The 21,386-nt window shown below is 49.6% G+C and overlaps 1 protein-coding gene across 1 annotated transcript; it reads left to right on the top strand.

The window, feature by feature from the left end:
* Positions 1 to 769: 769 nt before the first annotated feature.
* Rhobtb2 (Rho related BTB domain containing 2) lies at positions 770 to 19,960 on the top strand. The gene is made up of 10 exons (XM_051160778.1): positions 770 to 1,072; positions 5,060 to 5,261; positions 6,365 to 6,468; positions 7,626 to 7,811; positions 8,675 to 9,693; positions 9,944 to 10,062; positions 12,171 to 12,321; positions 18,243 to 18,331; positions 19,057 to 19,162; positions 19,291 to 19,960. Exons 2-10 carry the CDS (start codon positions 5,070 to 5,072, stop codon positions 19,506 to 19,508), a joined length of 2,184 nt encoding a protein of 727 aa, XP_051016735.1. The 5' UTR covers positions 770 to 1,072; positions 5,060 to 5,069; the 3' UTR covers positions 19,509 to 19,960.
* The last annotated feature ends 1,426 nt before the right edge of the window (positions 19,961 to 21,386 follow it).

Below are 21,386 nucleotides of genomic sequence, written 5' to 3'. Positions count from 1 at the left end.
GAGGTACAGCTATCCATACAGGATATTTACTAAGAGCTCCGAAAGTCAGAGCTGCAGGGATGATGCGGGAAGAAAAACCCTCGAACACTAGAGAAAACAAAAACAAAAACAAAAACAACTCCCAAGGAGACAGCAGACTTGGACGGAAGCACCAGTTCTATGCCACTGGTAGAGGCTTAGCTAAATTCAGAAAGAAACGGGAAAATCTTCCTGCAAGTGGCTCTCTAACTTGCATTCTCAGGGAGCACCAGGGTGAGTTTCTTCTTAGCCGCATGGGAAAACCATCGTGATAGTTCAGTAAGGTTTTGAGGCCGGCGAGGTCAGCTGCCGGCCTTCGGTGACTCCGAGGCGAAAAGGGAGGCGCAAGAAGCTGGAGAGCATGCCTGGAAGGGGGGGAGGGGAGGGGGCGTGTCTCGGGCGTGGCCTCCGGGTGTCCAATCCCCTTTGCTTCCCTTTCCACCAACTGCGCGCCTCTGTGGGCGGTCCCTGTCACAGCAACCGTTCCTGGGTGCAATTTTTTTTTCTTTCTTTTTTTTTTCTCTACCCCCCCCTAACCTCCCCCCCCCCCCCGCCCAACTTTGCTTTTTTTGTGAATGAAAAAAGGAGGTCGTGAGCGGTCCCCGGGACTGCGGCGCTCCGCGTCTTAAGGCTGCGCGCGTGCGGCGGCCTCGCCCGGCGCCTCGCTCTCCAGCGCGCCGCCCGCAACCTCCGCAGCGCAGCCCGGCGGCGGCGCGGCCCAGCGGCCGGAGGTCGGAGCGGCGGCGCGCCGCGAGCCTCCATGACATTGGGCGCCCCGGGCGCGCGGAGATGCTGATTCGGAAGAAGCAGTGGCTGCAGTGCAGCGCCCTAGGCTGCTCTCGCGCCGCCGTCCGGCCTGGGCTCCTGTGCCAGAGTTTCTGATCGCACCCGAACCAGGACCCCAGGAGGCTGGATCCCCAGCACAGAGCAGCGGCGTCGGCGGCGCCTCAACTTCAACGCACGGAGTGACCCCAGACATCTCTCTAAAATGAGCGTGCTTAGCAGAAAGAGATGTGTTCCCTACACTAGAAATTACCCCGTCACATGTAGTGGTGTAAGTACTTGATTGATTTCAGTTATGGCCGGGTTGCAAGCAGCCTCTGCAAAAGCGCCGCCTTGCCTTGGCTCAGTCTTCAGCGCCCTCCCCTCTCCTGCCTGCGCCCCTCCTGCCTTTCCCGGGGCTCCACTCTTTCCTTGGGCACTTGCTGAGACTGCTTGGTTCAGAGAGGAGAGAAACTAACCTTTCTTGGGTGTTTTTAAAAAGGTTGTTTTTAAAAAGGGGAAAGTACACGCCTTGTATTGGTGTGCCGTGCCCCTCCCCCTTCCCTATTTATTTCATTTTTTAAAATTGTGTGTGCAGAGCGGCGTGTTGAGGGGGGTGGATGAATAAGAAATTCATAGTGGTAGAGGTGTACCTTCATTCTTTCATTTGTTAAAAGCCAGTGCAATTGAGGTGTTTGGGGACGGTTGTGGAGCTGTTTCTTTGAAGTCAACTCCACTGTGGTCTGTCCAGCTGAGTTTTGGCAAACTACTGGTGGAAATGTTGAGCTTTCTATGCTAATGTTCGGGTATCCTAGGATTGCAAAGGTTTAGCCTGTATTTAGGCTTCTGTTCCTGTTAACGTGATCATTCAAGATCCCTTTGGGCCTTGCTTTACGTTTTCTGCGTGGGGGAGGATCCACCCCTCCACCTTCGCCTGTATAACAATGTCAGCTTCCCCACTGGGAGCTCCTTTAAGTCCAAATCCACTCGTCCTTACCTCTTCTCCTCCCGATTCTCTCTTTCTATCCATCAGCCTTGATTTTTACTTTCATTTTCTCGATTTTCCTCCCTTTCACGTTTTTTGTAAGATGCAGGATGTGGGATATTGGTTGCTAGGAGACAAGCCAGGCTCCCAGGGAGATTGTCGTTTCCTTGACAACCAGACTAGGGCAGCCACAGATGAACAAGCCTCCTATCAGCTGTGGGAGGGAAAGGGGGGCTTTTGAGCTCTGCAAAGAGTGTGTGTAGGGGTGCGGGGGTGGGAATGGGAGCCCTTGAGGTTTGTGGGTAATCTGAGCGCACCTTTGGATCTGTCCTGGACAGAGCACATAGAACTGGGAAAGCTAATGTGCAGGAAGCCGTTTGTTAGAGGGGGGTGGTGATCTGGGGACAAGAGCTGGCGGAAGAAATATCAGTGACTTTGGGATTGTCAAGGGAGTGGGGTGAATTGGAGGTTGTGATACCCAGGGTAAGGTGGATAGGTAGAAGGTAGTCAGGAGGCTCTAAAGAAGTGGGGCTGGGACAATTGTGAAGAAAAGTCTTGAGTCACTGAAGAAGAGCGTGCCAGAGGGAAAGGGGCAGTGGGGAAGCTCCCAGCGTGGTTTGTATCGTCATGCACCACCAGCAGTCCAGAAAAGCAGTGCTATTCTAGAGCAGAATTTATATTAACATTGGCATGCTGTCTCCGGGACAGGATCCTCAATTCAAGACAGGCCTGATTAGACAAAAAGTTCTCTCGGCTTAATTGGGCCAGCCTGTATCTTAAAGAGAGATATAATTACACATATGGATATGCAATCTAGCATTATATAATACTATATTACATAAGAAGACAAATGCCTCCTTTCACCCAGGCTCTCTTGGCATGAATTTACCAAAACTCAAGACATTTCTCCCAACACCCTCATACCCATTTTCTGGAGCTAGAGATTGATGTCCACAAAAAAAAAAAAAAAAAAAAAAAAAAAGTGAAGTGGTTTGCCTCTTTCTAGATAGGACAATGACGCTTGCGGTTGCAGCAGGGATGGCGATGACCAAAAGGAAGAGCCAGTTGGTGGGAGTGTAAGAGAAGTCTGAAGGGGCAGCCAGAGAAGAGATGGGCCTGGGAGTTCAGGTTAGATAGCAATTTAGGCAGTCGGCTTCCCAAACTCAATGGCCAGTGTGTACTATTCTCCTACTTGTTGGCTCTCTGTCCCCTACTGAACTCTGGAAACGAAATCACAAGATGTGTGTGAGTGTTCGGTCATAAAGCCGCTGAACTTGGACGTGGCCCTGGATTTAAGAATCTAGCCCAGGCCCCTCCTTCCATTCGCTTCCAGACCTATATGGTAGTGAGTCTAAACCACGGGAGGAAGCTCTGTTGGCCTGTGGGTTTCTGTCTTCACAGGTGAGATTCTGGCCTGGTTATTATTGTTTTTATCTACCCCATACAGCAGAAGCCACGCCCACGTGGCTGTTCCCGGTACCCACACATCCCTCAGATGCTGGGACTAGGAGCTGTCAAGGAGGATTCTTTGTGTTCCCAATTCAGGAGAAATGAGAGGAAGCAGAAAAGTGATGGCTGTGACAGTTGCCTGGTGGACAGGACCAGAAGTGCGCAGGAATGATGCAAATCGTTGCTATATAGGACTGGGTCAGGGCTTGGTGGAGACCTCCCCCCCCCCCCAATAGCAGAAAGGTCCAGAGGAGGATGAACCTGTCTCATTGAAAAGTCCTTGCTGCTCTTTTTGCTTAGGTTGCTGAGCCGCATCCACTTGCGCAAATCCCAGTTGCCATGTTACTTGAGTATTTCAGTTCTGGGTTTCTGCACGTTAGCATCTAGTTACAGCCTGCCAGGGACTGCGCTCTGCTGCTGCTGCTGCTGCTGGTGGTGGTGGTGGTGGTAGCTTGGCTCTTGTCTTGATGGCTCAGCAATAAAGCGCCTGGGCAGACTCCAGGACTCCTGTGCGCTCTGCCTCCCTGTCCCTGGGAAGGCTTACTCCAGAAATGACTCGCAGCACACAGGGAACGAGCAGGCACAAACTGATAACCCTAAGTGCATCTGCCTACTTCTCATCCTCCTTAACCCTTCTAGGACGGCAGATGCCAATGGGGATTTTGGGGAGGGAACTGTCTTCACAGTCTCCTCAAGCTGAGGGCCTCAGCCTTTTAACCACTGACGTGACAAGTTAACTACAGAAGGGCCTTCTATCTGTTCATCTGATCAATTACTCTCTGAATGGACAAGCTGCTTTGCTGCCTATCACCAAAGGAAACCGAGGCAGAAATTTACTCTAAGCTTGACCCTCAACTTCTTCCAGCAGCCAGTTCCCCACATAGACAATGTGTCTAGCTTCTCCTCAGAGTGCCAGAGGAATGAGGGTCTTCTGATCTAAGCTGCTTCCTCTATAGGAGATTCAAAGGAGGTAGATCTTACTCTTAGGAGCCAGATGTGGGATGCTGTGGGTAGCCCATTTAGGGTATGGGAAGGTCCATGGACCATAGAGTGGATGGTTCCGGGCTATGACTCCTTCCATCCCTATCTTAAAGTAGGCCTGCAGCTGAGCAAACACACTGACAACATGACAGAGCCAGAGTTGAGGAGGGGAGGCTTGTGGATTCAGCAGGTACATATAGAAGGCTCCCTACTCAAAGAAGCTGCCAGAAAAACCTCTCCTAGCCAATAAGAGAGAGTAGGGTAGGAGGATGGAAGTGAACAGGCTGGGTCTTGGAAATTTACCATATGAGAGGGCCAGGGGAAAATGGGGGAGGCTGGGAAGAGCTGTTGCCCAGCCCATTAAATTTTAAAGTGACTTTGCCCTGGAGCATTCTGGGAAGGGGTGGGAACCTGGCCCCAAGTCTGCTTCTCTCAGCTGTTTGTGCTGCTGCTGCTGCTACAGCCCAGGGAAGAGGAAGAGAGCAGAAGATGAGTGGGCTACTAGGTCGATTCCCTCTCTCTGAGGGAGTGGGGATAGAACCAGGCCCAAGGCAGGTCCTGCTTTGGTATCTCTCACAGACTGACTGCCTCCATTCAGAAGCACAGCTGCAGGATGGTAAGGGACCAGAGGGAGACAAGCAATCCCTCTGTTAGCATTGTACCACTAAGCCTGCATGAGCAACTGTCTCTTACAACCCCTACATAGCTACTTCCCTGAAAGTTGCCCACCCCTCTCTCTTCATGTCAGTGCCAATGCTTGACAAGGAGACAGACCCGGCTGAGGAAGGCTGCTTGCACTGACCCTGGTCCTCAGGGGTGGAACTTTTGCCAAACTGTCCTGATAGCTCCTTTCCTGCCCCTCAGGTCCCAATTAATGGATTCTGACATGGATTATGAAAGGCCAAACGTAGAGACCATCAAGTGCGTGGTGGTGGGGGACAACGCCGTGGGCAAGACCAGGCTCATCTGTGCCCGGGCCTGCAATGCCACCCTCACCCAGTACCAGCTGCTTGCCACCCATGTGCCCACAGTGTGGGCCATTGACCAGTATCGTGTATGCCAGGAGGTAAGACTGCAAGGCCTCTTGGTTGGGGGCCCATGCTGTGGATGTTGAACTGCGGATTGGTATCTCTGGAGCTCTTGAGAGCCCCTAGGGGTGGGGCAGAGGTGGATGAAACAGAAAGGACCCTTGGAGTGAGATCTGAGGGAAGTCTACCTCCAGGGAGGCATCCTTGACTACTTGTGTTTTCAGTGATGTTCTGGTTAGCCTTTCTATTGTTGGGATGAAACACACGACCAAAGCAAGTCAGGGAGGAGAGGGTTTATTTGGCCCACCCTTCCACAGCATAGTCCATCACTGAAGGAAGGCAGGGCTGGAACTCAAGCAGGGCTGGAAGCTGGAGGCAGGAGCTGATGCAGAGGCCATGGAGGATGCTGCTTACTGGCTTGCTCCCCATGGTGCACTCAATTTGCTTTTCTTTCTTTCTTTTTTTAAAAAGATTTATTTAATAATTATTTATACATATTCTGCCTGCATGTGAGTCAGCAGGCCAGAGGAGGTCACCAGATCTCATTGTAGATGGTGTGTGAGCCACCACATGGTTCCTGGGAATTGAACTCAGGTCCTTTGGAAGAACAGACAGACAGTGCTCTTAACCTCTGAGCCATCTCTCCAGCCTTCAACTTGCTTTTCTTATAGAACCCAGGACCACCAGCCCAGGGACGGCACCACCCACAATAGGCTGGGCCCTCCTCAATCAATCCCTAATTAAGGAAATACCCTACAGCTGGATCTTATGGAGGCATTTTTCTCAATTGAGCATCCCTCCTTTCAGATAACTGGAGCTTGTGTCCGGTTGACATGAAAACTAGCCAGCACGAATGGGGAAGCTGGTGCCTGGGAATCTAGCTTTGGCTGGGTACCATGTCTTGTGCAGTTATAGCCCCAAGGAATAACGTTTCCTTCTCCAGCAATAAGTGTGCTCTTTTATGGTCTCTGCTGCTTCTGCTCAGCATGGAGACTACACTTGTTATTGAGTCTCCAAAGATTTCACGTGGGCAGCACATTGTGCAACGCATATGTACCAGCCCTGCCTTCCCTCTCAGGATTGAGTTGGCATCTGCCCCAAGAACCATTACCCTGTCTCCCACCCCAACTCCTGTGCCCAGGTGCTGGAACGCTCCCGAGACGTGGTAGATGATGTCAGCGTCTCCCTGCGCCTCTGGGACACCTTTGGAGACCATCACAAAGACCGACGGTTTGCTTATGGAAGGTAGGTAGGGAAGGCCTTGGGTACTTGCAGGGAGTCATGCAGGGGAATTTTCATTCTTTTCTATGGAACTGAATTATGCAGTAGAAACTGTGAGAGGAGTGGAGGAGATGTGATGGTGGGTATTCCCTGGGGCTGAAGGCATCCTGAGCTTGGAATCCCAGCACCGCAACCTACTAGCTCTCTCTCTCTCTCTCTCTCTCTGCCCTACCACTGAGTTATATCTCTAGCCCTTTGTAATGAAAGGCAAACAAGTCAAGAAATTTAAGACACAGGCTTCCCAAATAGCTTGCTTGTACCACCATGTCTGACAAATAGTAATGTGTGTGTGTGTGTGTGTGTGTGTGTGTGTGTGTGTGTGTGTGTGTGTAGATAAGTATATTGGCATATAGATATTCATGTGCAAATTGGCAGGAGGGTCTTGCACCCATGTGTGTAAGACTGTGGAGGCCATAGGTAAACATCAAGATGCCTTCTTCAATTGCCCTCCACCTAAGGTTTTTTGTTTGTTTGTTTTTGAGACAAGGCTTTCTCCTGAACCTGACACATACAGTTTGGGCTGGTCTTGCTGGAGAGAGAGCCCCAGGGATTCTACCCTGCGCCCACCCCCAACACTCTGTCTCTGTGCTGGGCATCCAAATGCTACCAGCCCTGCTTGACTTTCTTTCTTTCTTTTTTTTTTGGTTTTTCGAGACAGGGTTTCTCTGTGTAGCCTTGGCCATCCTGGACTCACTTTGTAGACCAGGCTGGCCTCGAAACTCACAGCGATCCACCTGCCTCTGCCTCCTGAGTGCTGGGATTAAAGGTGTGCGCCACCACGGCCGGCCCCTGCTTGACTTTCTATGTGAATGTGTGGGTGCTGGGGCTCTGAAGTCAAGTCCTCCTGCCTCCTTTGTCTGCTTCACCATATCCCCAGCCCCACAATGATAGTTTTTAACTCAGAAGATAGCCGTGCGCCCCAGTGAATCTTTGTGCTTTAAAATGCCTACATAAATTATGGTCACTATCATTATATGTTGTGTGGAAGATGGTGGGAACAGGTTCATAAGATGGAGGTAGGCTGTGGTGGAGGGGATAGGGATGGACAGATGTGTTTTCCTCTTTCCAGCTTTCTCTGCCTCTAACTTTTCTCTCCTAACTGCCCCTCTCCCCACCCCCAGATCCGATGTGGTGGTTCTGTGTTTCTCCATTGCCAACCCCAATTCCCTCCACCATGTCAAGACCATGTGGTACCCAGAAATCAAGCATTTCTGCCCCCGAGCTCCTGTCATTCTGGTGGGCTGCCAGCTGGACCTGCGCTATGCTGACCTGGAAGCCGTTAACAGGGCCAGGAGACCTTTGGCTAGGTAGGGGTACTAGTGCCCATGGAAAGGGAAGGGGACACAGGGGAGGGCAGGGCATTCTATGAGTTTCTGCTCAGCCGTAGAGGAGACCCACTGACCCTTATATTTCTCCTTCCGTTTGGAGCATCTTCACATCAGAGTCAACGGCATACTCCCTCACCCACTCCCTCACTCCCTCATCCTTCTATGTCATTGTATACCTTCTGTGGGAACAGCCTTGTACTATATTCTGTTGAGGAAAGATAGAAAGGAAAAGACATGTATGAAAATATTTATATGAAAGGGCCTTATAATGCTGTGGTGCTAATATAGTTGGCTTTTCGGACCATGCATTCCACAGCTGTGGATTCAGCCAACGTGAATGCAAATGTCCAGATAACCCCGCCCCCCCCCACCCCCCGCCGGTCATTATTCCCTAAATAAAGCATGATAGCAATTATAACATAGCACTTATAAGTAATCTAGAAGTGATTTAAAGAAGAGTGGAGCTATGCACAGGTTATGTAACTACAGTGGCATTTTATAAGAGGGACTTGAGTTTCCACAGATTTGGCATCTGGGGGAGGGGGGGATCCTGAAACTGGTCCCCTTCAGATACCAAGGGATGTCTGTCTGTGAGTAGATTAAATGCCAGTGTGAAGCTTTGCATACAAGTTACCAGAGATGGGGGTGCCATCCCTGCTTTGAACTGGGGCAGTGACTGGGGAGCTAGCATAGAAAATGAAGATTTCCTAAAGGACTGAAGGGAAGAGGGGGTTCAAAGACAGATGCTGAGCAGACTCTCTTAGCTTGCTCAGAAAGAATGGCCAGGCTTCCTCCATCACCAACACAAGTTTGTTTGTTTTACCCCTTCTCTTGTGCGCCAGGCCCATTAAGCCCAATGAAATCCTCCCCCCAGAGAAGGGTCGGGAAGTGGCCAAGGAGCTGGGGATCCCTTACTACGAGACCAGCGTGGTGGCCCAGTTTGGTATCAAGGACGTCTTTGACAATGCCATCCGGGCTGCACTCATCTCCCGCCGCCATCTGCAGTTCTGGAAATCTCATTTGCGCAATGTGCAGCGGCCTCTACTGCAAGCACCCTTCCTGCCCCCGAAGCCACCGCCCCCCATCATTGTGGTGCCCGACCCCCCCTCCAGCAGCGAGGAGTGCCCCGCCCACCTCCTGGAAGACCCGCTCTGTGCGGATGTCATCCTGGTGCTGCAGGAGCGCGTGCGCATCTTTGCCCACAAGATCTACCTCTCCACTTCCTCCTCCAAATTCTATGACTTGTTCCTCATGGACCTGAATGAGGGGGAGCTGGGGGGCCCCTCAGGGCCAGGGGCCCCCCGCCCAGAGGACCACCGGAGCCACCCTGAGCAACACCACCATCATCACCATCACCACCATGGGCGGGACTTCCTACTTCGGGCAGCCAGCTTTGACGTATGTGAGAGCGTTGACGAGGCTGGGGGTTCTGGTCCTGCTGGCCTACGGGCTTCAACCAGTGATGGGATCTTACGGGGTAACGGAACAGGGTACCTACCAGGCAGGGGGCGTGTGCTCTCTTCCTGGAGCCGTGCTTTTGTGAGTATCCAGGAAGAAATGGCCGAGGATCCTCTGACCTTCAAATCCCGGCTGATGGTGGTGGTGAAGATGGATAACTCCATTCAGCCAGGGCCCTTCCGGGCTGTTCTCAAGTACCTGTATACAGGGGAGCTGGGTGAGAATGAGCGGGACCTCATGCATATCGCCCACATCGCCGAGCTGCTAGAGGTCTTTGATCTACGCATGATGGTGGCCAACATCCTCAACAACGAGGCCTTCATGAATCAGGAGATCACCAAGGCCTTCCATGTACGCCGGACCAACCGGGTTAAGGAGTGTTTGGCAAAGGGCACCTTTTCAGGTATGGGACATGCTTAGAAGAAGGGATTCTCTCCAGAAAACTTTCTGAGGGGCCTAGGTTAACCCCTTAGTGTTCAGAAGTGACTTCAACTCCCAATGCCATGGAAATATGGCTGTCCTGCTGCTCAAGCCAATAGCTTGATTGTCTGCAGAGGCAGATGGGTAGTCAGGACCCAGGGACTGGCCTTGGGGCTGATTTTTCCAGTATATTCACTGTGTCCTTACATGATGCCTCTTCTCCTCCTGGACAGATGTGACCTTCATCCTGGATGATGGGACCATCAGTGCCCATAAACCCCTGCTGATTTCCAGCTGTGACTGGATGGCTGCCATGTTTGGGGGGCCATTTGTGGAGAGTTCTACCAGGGAGGTGAGGCTGGAGATGGGAAAAGATGGGAGAGGCATTTACGTCTTCGTATTTGAGACAGCATCAGTTAATGGTACTCTCCTCAGCACTGGCCATGTTCTACACACAGTGATGGATCCAAAGCAAATTTATGAAATGCTTCAAATAGTCAAGGATTTTTTTCAATATTCCGGGAGAGATAATTACAGTATCTTAATAGTTTGTAAAGTTCTTTCATATATACCTCATTTAGTTTACCCAGACTTACATATAGCAAGCCGAACTCGGTTATATGCAAAAAAGGGATGCCATGAGAAGTTATGCAACCAAGAAAAAAAAGGGGGGTAGGTCTGGAACTTGGGATTGACAGTTCCATAATTCCTCAATTATACTGTTGCTTCCAAGAGACACATAGAACCATTAGGAAAGCCCATGTTCCGAGCTGAAGTCAGCAGTGTCTACAAAAATAGATTTTATTATTATTAAGCTATGGAGAAACCAATAGACCAAGAGATAATGCCATCAGAAAGATGGGTTTATATAGATCCCAAGGGGTGGTGGTGGAATGCAACCTGTGGGGCCACATAGGGAAGATCAGAAGTCTGCCAGGAAGTGGAGGTGGAGGTATACTGGTTGTCTGATTACTGGCTGTAGGGTGATTGGAGCAGGAAATGGTAGACTGGGGTGTGAGTGTGGTGGAGGAGGTCCACTTGCAGGCAGCTCCTTTGCTAGCTCTAGGAACTGGCTGGCTGGTCTGGAAAGAACCCCCCTCCCCCAGGCTCTAAATGTCAGAACATCAAATACACACTATAAAAGCACATAGTGAATACAGTTCCCTTTGTCTCTGATCAGTGTCCATCCTTCACCAAGCCCTTGGAGATGTTCTCCTGCATCTCTGCCCTTTTCTATCCTCCCAGGCAAGCAGCATAGCCCAGACACAGCCCTTGCTGTTTTCCATCATCTCTGTCTCCTGGACCATCAGTTGCCCATCACTCTATCTTATAGTTGGCAGGGATCTACTTTGCAGAGATATATAAAATTCAAAGTATCCCCATGCAGTTTTCCCAGCTGGTCTGTAATGTCTTTGGAGTGCAGGCACATGGTCTTTGACTTCTTCCAGGCACCACTCCCCGGCCTTCCCAGTCCCACCCCCCCTGGCCCCCCCCCACTCCCCCATTCTCATCCCTTAGGCCATGCAAAGAGCAATCAGCAATCAGGCTGGGCGAATTAGAATATGGCTCCCTAAGGTTTCTGGAAAGCAAGTGCTTAGGGAAAGCTAAGTAGAACAGCTTAAAGCTGAACTGGTCTCTGAAGTGGGAGTAGGAATTGGGCATACAGAATATGGGGCCAGGATTCTTTGAAGCCCCAGGGGCCTGTGTGCCCTGGGCATTTCTCAGCACCATAGACACACATTTTAAAGCTCCACCCGATTCTCAGCAAGCCCAGAGAGACTCCCATCTGATGAGAAAGCAGGTTTTGTTTCTGCGCTGCTGTGAAGAGATCCCAGAGGCCCCGAGCAGCAGCACTGAGCAGCCAGCTGGTTCCCCTTGCTCATTCTGTAGCCCACTTCAGCTGTTCCCTGCAGGCGCTGGGGCTCGGGAGAGTCGCTGACCCAAATGGCCCCTTCAAGCATCCTCCCTGCCTGAGTGGCTTCAGGGAGATGCCAAGAAACTAGGTCCCTTTAGAAGATGCCAGAGCCCCACTCTTTTTTTTTTGTTTGTTTTGTTTTGTTGGTTGGTTGGTTGGTTGGTTTTGGGGGGGTGGTTTCAAGACAGGGTTTCTCAGTGTAGCCTTGGCTATCCTAGACTCACTTTGCAGAATAGGCTGGCCTCGAACTCACAGCGATCTGCCTGCCTCTGCCCACCCCCACCCCCGAGTGCTGGGAGTAAAGGCGTGTGCCACCACGCCCAGCGAGCCCCACTCTTTAATGCTGTCCAGTCCCCGAGGCTCAGTGCCAAGGTTATAGAGGTTTTCTAAGCAGATTCAGGAACAGCCCTGGTGGGGGGTGGGGGGTGGGTGGCGGCAAATGGGGTGGTGGGGTGGGCACAGGGACACCAGCCCACCAAGTCAGGTCTGAGTGGCTCTAGGCCATCCTAGACTTCATGCCCCTTGCCTGCTCCTTCCCACCCTAGGTGGTGTTTCCGTACACAAGCAAGAGCTGCATGAGAGCTGTGTTGGAGTACCTCTATACAGGCATGTTCACCTCCAGCCCAGACCTGGATGACATGAAGCTCATCGTCTTGGCCAACCGCCTCTGCCTGCCACACTTGGTCGCCCTCACAGGTAACTAGCTAGTGAACAGGGACTTCCCTGGGGGGACAAGGTCATAGAGACCCCAGGGAGCGATTATGCATCTTTTGTTACCTCTCTCCTCCTGGGGACAGGCTGGGACATCAAGGGGAAAAAGTGCTCTTAGAATTTAGTCTGCTGGGGTCTGGAGAGATGGCTCAGTGGTTAAGAGCACTGGCAGCTCTTCCAGGGGACCAGGATTCAATTCCCTGCTCCCACGTGGCAGCTCACAACTGTCCGTATTCCAGATCCAGGGGATCTGACACCCTCACACAGATATACATGAAAGCAAAACACCAATGCACATTAAAAAAAAAAAAAAAAAAAAAAAAAGAGTTCAGTCTAATGATGTGTTCTGCCTGAGGACATAGATGGGTTGCAGTGATACAGTTATCTCAGAGGTCTTGTGCTGTCACGAAATGATCTCTAGCAGGTGATGACACTTTGACTTTCCCTCAGGCAAGGTCAAGAATTCACAAGAATTACACCATATTTCTGTTTCTACTCTATGGCTCTTCCGGCCAGCTTCCTGTTTCTTCTTTTCTTCTTTCTCTCCTTCCTCTTCTTTAACTTCACCTTTTCTTTCTTCTCCCAGAAACATAAGGCAAATATTGACCCACACAATCCTTGTAAGAATTGTGAAAGCTGGGCCTGGTGCCACGGGCTATAATCAGAGCTCACAGGAGGCAGAGGCAGAAGGAGCCTAGTTCAACTTTTGCCTGAGCTACAGAATAAGTTTAATAATTTTGGGCAGTTTAGCAAACCTTGTTTCAAAGAAGGGGAGTATAGCAGGCTACCAAGAAGACACTTGATACCCTATAAGCATATACAGGGGGAGGAGGTCCCCCTCAGTCACAGCCACAGGGGAGGGGAGTAAGGGGAAAATGGGAGGGAGGGAGGGAGGAATGGGAGGATACAAGGGATGGGCTAACAATTTAGATATAATATGAATACCTTAATAAAATATATATATATATATTTTTTTTAAAAAAGAAGGGGAGTAGGGGTGGGGATATAGCTCAGTGATGGCACTTGCCTACTTGTGCAAAGCCCTGGGTTTAGATCCTAGTATCAACACACACACACACACACACACACACACACACACACACACACACACACGCACGAGAGAGAGAGAGAGAGAGAGAGAGAGAGAGAGAGAGAGAGAAAATGAAAATACTATGAAAGCTATAGCTCAACTAACTTAGAAAGCTATAGCTCAGCTTCTAAAATGAGCCAATCCCAGAAGCCCTCAAGTAAAGGGGAAATGTGGGCAACTGGGAGATGCAGCCATAAGATAGGCAGCCAGGTGCCCACAGTGGGAAGAGGAGCTAAAGATGGAGACCCAGGCAGGCAGACAGTGAGGTTAAAGTTGGTGTTTGTGTAGCCATTGACACAGACACTAGTGCTAATGTTGAGGTCAAGACTGATTTTCCTAGGCAGGTCAGGAGAAGGCCAAGAGCCTTAGAACTTGAGTCAGGTTTGACACAGGCAAGGGCCAGTGTCCAAGCTGCTGGAACCCTGGGCAGTTAATTTAGATTAAGGACAGACACCACAGGGACAGCAATCCCGTTGATGAGAGAGGAATTAAAAGGGACATGTCAGTCACAGGAAGAAGGTAGATATCATTGGTCAGGACAGAATATTAAGAATCAGGCCTACGAGCCGGGCGGTGGTGGCGCACACCTTTAATCCCAGCACTCGGGAGGCGGAGGCAGGCAGATCGCTGTGAGTTTGAAGCCAGCCTGGTCTACAAAGTGAGTCCAGGACAGTCAAGACTACACTGAGAGACCCTGTCTCAAAAACCCACACACAGGGGGTAAAGAGAATTCAGTGTAGGTAAGGAGAGGTGTGTCTCAGGATTACAGTTTTAGTGCCCTTTGGTGCCCATGGAAAATGGCGTGACCTTTCCAACAGCCATAACAGTTCAAAATCTGGCATGGAGTCATTCCATTCTCAAAAGACTTATCTCTAAAGTAATGACCTCTGGGAAAAACTAAACCTATAAAGGGAGTTCTGGGAGTTCTTTTCATCAGGGCAGCAATTGGAAGCAAATCACAGAAGCACCTTGGTTAAGCCCAGCATAGGTAATTTTCACACAGCTGCCGTTTAAGATGTCAAACTGCACTGGCCTGTGGAAGGCCTTGCATAAAGTAGCATCTAATTACTTTTCCCTGGAAATGATCCATGCACGCTAGAAACTGTGCGCCAGGACGTGACTGTCAATTCGCCTAGTTGAGGGTCTGAGGGAGCTGCTGTGTCTTGGGTGGTTGGTGCTGTGCACTTTCTGGGGTTGTCAGTTGTTTGTTTTATTTTATTTTTTTAATATTTATTTATTTATTTGAGTGTTCTATTCACATGTATTTTAGAAGAGGCTATCAAGTCCCATTATAGATGGTTGTGAGCCACCATGTGGTTGCTGGGAATTGAACTCAGGACCTCTGGAAGAGCAGGTGGTGCTCTTAGCCACTGAGTCATCTCTCCGGCCCAAGTTGTTTGTTTTTAAATACAACACGAATACATGAGATGTATGTTCCACTTAATGAATTATACAGCAAAATTATTTTCTAAGCTTGATGAAAGCCAGGAACTTGAGCCCCCCCTGGCCACACCATTGGTTTCTACCTCAGATCTCTCTTTTCTCCCCAGAGAAACCCACGCTGCCCAGTCTTCTTCTCTTACGTTAATTCTTACGGACTCACATCCTTGCAGTCTAGACGTTTGTCATCTAAGCTGCTTCCTTTAACCATTCTGGCTTGGTTTCGCTCTTTATGTTATCTTTTGCATTTCATTTAATCAATGAGTGCCTGTCCATTAAAAGAAAGAAAGAAAGAAAGAAAGAAAGAAAGAAAGAAAGAAAGAAAGAAAGAAAGAGAAAGACAGACAGAAATTCTTCCTAAAGTTATTTGTTGAAAAACAAACTGTCGCCAGGCGTGGTGGTGCACGCCTTTAATCCCAGCACTCGGGAAGCAGAGGCAGGTGGATCGCTGTGAGTTCGAGGCCAGCCTGGGCTACAAAGCGATTCTAGGACAGCCAGGGCTACACAAAGAAGCCCTGTCTCAAAAAAACAAAACAAAACAAAACAAAACAAAAAAAAAAAGAAAAAGAAAAAAGAAAAAGAAAAGAAAAGAAAAGAAAAACAAACTGTCATAGTTTGCAGTCTGCTACTGTGATTAAAAAAAAAAAAAAAGGCCAGAACACATCACCTCACAGTTACAGCCTAGCATCAGGAGAGCCCCGAGGCTGAAGCAGAAACCGTGGAGCAATGCTGTTGACTTGCTCTCCATGGCTTACTCAGCCTGCTTTCTTCCACAACCTGGGACACCTGCCTAGGGTTGGTTATGCCCACAGTGGGCTGGGCCCTCCCGTATCAACCAGCAATGAAGAAAATGCCCCCACAGGCCAGTCTGATGAAGGCAGTTCCTGGGTCCAGGTTCCCTTTTCCTAGGTTGACACTAGTTTGTGCCAAGTTGACAAAAAGTCTTTTTTTTTTCTTTCTTTCTTTCTTTGGTTTTTCGAGACAGGGTTTTTCTGTGTAGCCTTGGCTGTCCTAGAACTTGTTCTGTTGACCAGGCTGAGATTCACCTGTCTGAGATTAAAGCTATACACCGCCACTGCCACCTGGCTACTCTGGTCTTTTTAAATATTTATTTACTTGTTTGTTTGTTTATTGTATGTGTGCTGGTTTAAGGACAACTTTCCGGAATTGGTTTTTTCCTTTCCCCCTATGGGCTTTGGGGGATCAAACGCACGTGTTTCAGGTTTGGCAGCAAATGCCTTTACCTCCTGAGCCACCTCACAAGCCCTGCGCCGGTCCTGTGGTCTTGTAGTTTTCTACAAGCTAGATTTTTTTACTGATTGCATTCCTAATTTTTTTTTTTTTTTCTGAGATGGAACCCTTCTGTCAGCTAGACTTGCTTCAAACTCTGATCCTCCTGCCTCTACCTCATGAATGGTGGGGATTAGAGTTTTGCAGCAACACGCGTGGCTTATGCAGTGCTGAGACAGAGCCCGGGGCTTCATGCGTGATAGGCACGCACTCTACCAACAATTCTGTGTTGTGAACATGGTGTAGTTAATATAATTCTCTCCCCACCATAGCTTTTGTAAACTGGCTATTCAATTTAGCATCTAGATCTTAGTGTATTAAAACAACAACAATAAAAACAGCAAAAAATAAAAATTAAAAAAAAAAACTGCCTTCTAGGTTATTTCTCTTCATCAAGAGGAAAAGATTGCCTGATTTACTTATTTTTTCGTGGTTTGAACAGCCGTTGAGCATCACTGCCTAGCTCTATCAACTAGTTAGCTATCCCCCAAAGATACTGTTGCAACACGGCCATTTCTCTACAAAGTGAGAAACGCCCACCACTTACTGTTTCTGTAGTTGCGACAGTAATACTTGGTCCTTTCCTCCTACCCTTGAGAGTGACTTTTCTTTTCTGTGTATATTTTTAAAGTGTTGCCATGAACAAACTGCGTTGGTTTTGTTTAATTGTATTAGTCCCTTTGTTTTGTTTGTTGTTTTAAAGACAGGGTCTTATAAAGCCCAGGTTGGCTTTAAACTTGTGACACAGATTAAGCTGGCTTTGAACTCCTGATCCTCCTGTGTCATCCTCCAGAGTGCTAGGATTGTAGGCATGCACCTCCACAACCAACATATTTACTCTTACTGAAGTTCAAACACTACACCCTTAACCAAGAGCTCTGCAGTCCTTGGCTTCCTTCCTGTCCGGAATGAAAAGATGCCATAGCCCCACCATGTACCTTTATGTTTCAGACCTAGAATCAGCCATTTCTCCAAAACACCCTGGTGTGTGTGTGTGTGTGTGTGTGTGTGTGTGTGTGTGTGTGTGTGTTATGAATCCAGGGGCCTGTACATGCTGGATGTCCAGGTTTCTAATAGTTGACAATGGAAATACTCACTGGTCTTGTGGTACTTCCTATATCCATGTCTTTCCGTGGGAGGAGCTGGAGGAGCTGGAAAAACCTATCTATCTATCTATCTATAGTTTTTGTTGTTGTTGTTGTTGTTGTTGTTTTTTTTTTTTTTTTTTTTTTTTTTTTGAGACAGGGTTTCTCTCTGTAACAATCCTGGCTGTCCTGGACTTGCTTTTGTAGACCAGGCTGGCCTCGAACTCACAGCGATCTGCCTGCCTCTGCCTCCGCCTCTGAGTGCTGGGATTAAAGGCCTGGGCCACCACACCTGGCTCATTTTTTTAAAGATGAAATACCTCATAGGTTTATTCTGATACTTATAATTAGATTCGGGACCAAGGGAGTTTATTTCCTCCATATATGTGGTTTGTTTGTTTGTTTGTTTGTTTAGTTTTTCAAGACAGGGTTTCTCTGTGTATCCTTGGCTGTCCTGGACTCACTTTGTAGACTAGGCTGGCCTCGAACTCACAGTGGTCTGCCTGCCTCTGCCTCCCGAGTGCTGGGATTAAAGGTGTGTGCCATCATGCCCGGTGCCATATATGTGTTTTAATGTAAGCTGGAAGATTAATAAGCCATTTGCTAAAAAAGTTTAAACCCACAGTTCTAGATCAGAGTTTTCAGGCTGTTTTCATTTTCAGCAAACCTGAGGTTTCAGGCTGTCTTCCACCAGTGGCTATCTGTGCTGAGGATGGGCTCAGCATATATCAGATTATATGGTGGGACATAATGTAGTTTGAAAACACCTCTTAGGTAGCTCAGCATCCTTTTTCATTTCTCATTCCTGCCTCACTGAGGTCTCACCTCATCCCTGTTTCCCCCCCTAATAGGAACAAACTTAATGTCTCCCTTGGTCTTTCTGGTTTGTTGGGACTTACCCCTGGCCTGTCCAGGTTGAACCCTCCCTGCAGCACTCCCCCTGCTGTGGCACATAAGCACCGTTTCTCCAGCTGATTGTTGGCTGTATGTGTGTGTCACAGAGCAGTACACAGTGACCGGACTGATGGAGGCAACCCAGATGATGGTGGACATCGATGGTGATGTCCTTGTGTTCCTGGAATTGGCACAGGTATCACGCATGGCAGGGGGAGGAGTTGACAAGGTCTTGACTCCAGGCTCTGTCTGCCCATAGGCAGAGTGTAAGACTCTGGGAGGTGATGGGTTGGGATGCTGTACAGCCTTTGGCTTCCCAGCAAGGTGGAGTCTTTGTCATCTTATACATCAGGAAGCAGCTAGAGAACGTTTGGACATCTGCAAAGAGAGCTGGCCATGAGATGGAGGGACTGAGGCCATAGTTCATCAGAGGGGACCCCAGGACAGGGCTTGGATCAGCTCAAGGCTACTGAGGACTCCCACTCTCAAGTTAGCTTCCTGCCTCCTCGTTGCCAGACAAAGGAGTCACAGTGCCAGGAATTCGGCCTTTGATTGTGGCCAGTGCCAGGTTTGCTAAACTTGGTTATACACGCTTCTTGGTGCAGACTGTTTTGTCTGCAGACGGGAGGAAAATGGAACCCAGAGGGGTAAGTAAGAGCTGAGAAGAGCAGATGCCAGAGGAAGGGCACGTGGGACCTGAACATCAGTAGCGTGGATGCTGGAGGCAATTGTGGGGTTGGTAATAGGGCCCAGGAGCCTACATCAAGCATTGTCTTGCTTAGTTCTGGCAAGGGAAGGGATGCTTATGAGGGTGGGCCCCTTATGACTGCAGAGCATCTGCAGGCACTGCACAGAGATGCTGTTCCATAGGCCTCTATGCAGAGTCCCTGCCCCAATGGGGATGTGTTTTTGTATCCACAGTTCCATTGCGCGTACCAGTTGGCTGATTGGTGTCTCCACCATATCTGCACCAACTACAACAACGTGTGCCGCAAGTTCCCCCGAGACATGAAGGCTATGTCTCCAGGTGAGTCTCAGTACTAGCCCCAGCAGCTTCTGCAGCTGGAGCTAAACCAGACCATGGGGCAAGGTGGGCTTCGTGCTGGCCTGGGAGTCCCTCCTAACTCAGCATCCCATCCTTGCATTGTGCCATAGAAAACCAGGAGTACTTCGAGAAGCACCGGTGGCCGCCTGTCTGGTACCTGAAAGAAGAGGACCACTATCAGCGTGCGCGGAAGGAGCGTGAGAAAGAGGACTATTTACACCTGCGGAGGCAGCCCAAGCGGCGGTGGCTGTTCTGGAACAGTCCCTCATCACCGTCCTCCTCAGCAGCGGGCTCCGCGTCTCCGTCCTCCTCCTCGGCCGTGGTCTGAGAAGCTGCCACCCTCTTCTGATCCCGCTGCTGTTGTCATTAGCCCTTTGTCCTTCCGCTCTTCTGTATCATCCCCTCCACTCGACAGGGAATGGGGGAGATCACCTAACCACAACCCTAAGGGCAGAGTCGTTCTCACCAGCCAATGTGGCTCAGGCTAAGAGGAGCCAGGCCCTGCAGATCAGAACAGGGTCCACCTACAATTCCAGGCAGGGTAGGGGAAAAACGTCTGCCCCAAGGTGGGGAGCAGGAAAAAGCTCAGAGCTCTGGTATTTTCTCTCTGGACTTTAACAATAGAGTCGGTGTAGGAAAGCTTCCTTGTACATGGGCTTGTCTGCATTGGTGTCTGCTTTGGCTAGGGAGGCAGCTTCCTTCCTCCCCAGGAGCTGGTCATGTTTTCTACCAACAGACTTCTGAGAATAGCAAAATATTTTGTGAGCATCGTCCTGCGGGTTTACTCAAATCCTTGCTTGAGAAGTCTGGGTAGAAAAGAAGCCTTCAGAGTCTACATCAAGGTGTCTGCACCATGAGGTATGGCTGCTAGGCAGAGAACGGAATAAACTGCATCCTGCCAGCATCCTTTGGGGGGATACAGGCAATGCAGACCTAGTGGTGGGGAGAAGCATTGATTCAGTGTTCAGGTTTGTAGGCAGTACCGTTTAGTACAACCCTTCCTGCATTCATTACATTTGGACATGGATGGAGGAGGAGGAGGAGGAGGAGGAGGAAGGGTGAGTTCTGTGCTCAGCCATTCCATGCTCCTCTAGGCTCTTCCCCTGCCTCTGGGTAGCATATGAGATGGGATAAAAACAGTTCAACAGAGGAAAACAAAACTCAATAGAAAAGCACCACCAACAAGACCACTCTATCCTTTGTTTCCCCCAAAGAATGAAGTTCTAAAAAGAGACCCTGTAGGGTTTACATGTTCATAAAGCTGAACAGGGGCCTCTATAATAATGTGGCTATAAAGGGTCAGTAGGACCAACCACTCCAATGCTGTTTAGGAGAGGGCTTGTCCCCTCCATATCTGAGGATGCTGGCCCCCAAGGCTTGATGTTACAGGCTACAGGGTTGCTGGGAAGGCTTTGGATGTCTTGCATCTTGATGCAGGCTGTCCCTCTTCCAAGGGTGACTCCATTGGATGAACACGGAGCATGTGCTTTCTTGGGGGTGGCCTGGGAGGGGGTGAGAGGCTTTCATCAGGGGTTAAGGGTCAGGAAAGGACACTGGAAAGCAGGCTACACAACTCAACCTGGGACTGGTTGGAGATAAAGGGGAGGGAAAACAGGAGAGCTGAGCAGAAAGGCTGGTGTTGTCTAGAGGAATCTGGGTGACTGGAGGATTAACACAGTGGCTGGACGCCTCCATGGGATAAACGCTGGGCCTCACTTGATCCTTTCTACTTCCTAATTATGATCCATACATCGTCACCTTTTACCCTTTCTCTAGACTTCTGAGGTGAAGTTCCATGAGGCAGTAGGTCATAAGCTCAGGGGTCCCCTCCTCTGAGAAGATGTTTTCTGTGGGAAATACTAGCTGAGTCCCTGGGACCTGCATGGGTTGCTTAGGTCTGAGAGTAAAGCAAACCCAGAGACAAATACAACCCTACAGTCATGTGGTACCAGGACCTAGAGTTCTGATCTTGCGGTGCCATAAGGAACAGGCAGTTAACAGGTCTCACACAGTGCTGCAGCTGCCATCTCTTGGTTAAAGGCTGGGAAAGTGTGTTATGTGCTGCCCTCTGCTGGCTGGTGTGCCCTCCTGCTGCTGAGTTCTAAATTGGCTTCAAGTGTGAAGATGAGGCGCCTGTACACATGGAAAAGGCAGGCAGCCTCCCACACCTTCCTTTTGAGGACAGATGGGTACATCTAGGAGCTGC

Source organism: Acomys russatus, chromosome 18, assembly GCF_903995435.1.
Source record: "Acomys russatus chromosome 18, mAcoRus1.1, whole genome shotgun sequence".
Lineage (NCBI taxonomy): Eukaryota > Metazoa > Chordata > Mammalia > Rodentia > Muridae > Acomys > Acomys russatus.
The sequence above is the reverse complement of the archived record's forward strand: the minus strand, read 5'-3'. Positions and strand labels throughout refer to the sequence as shown.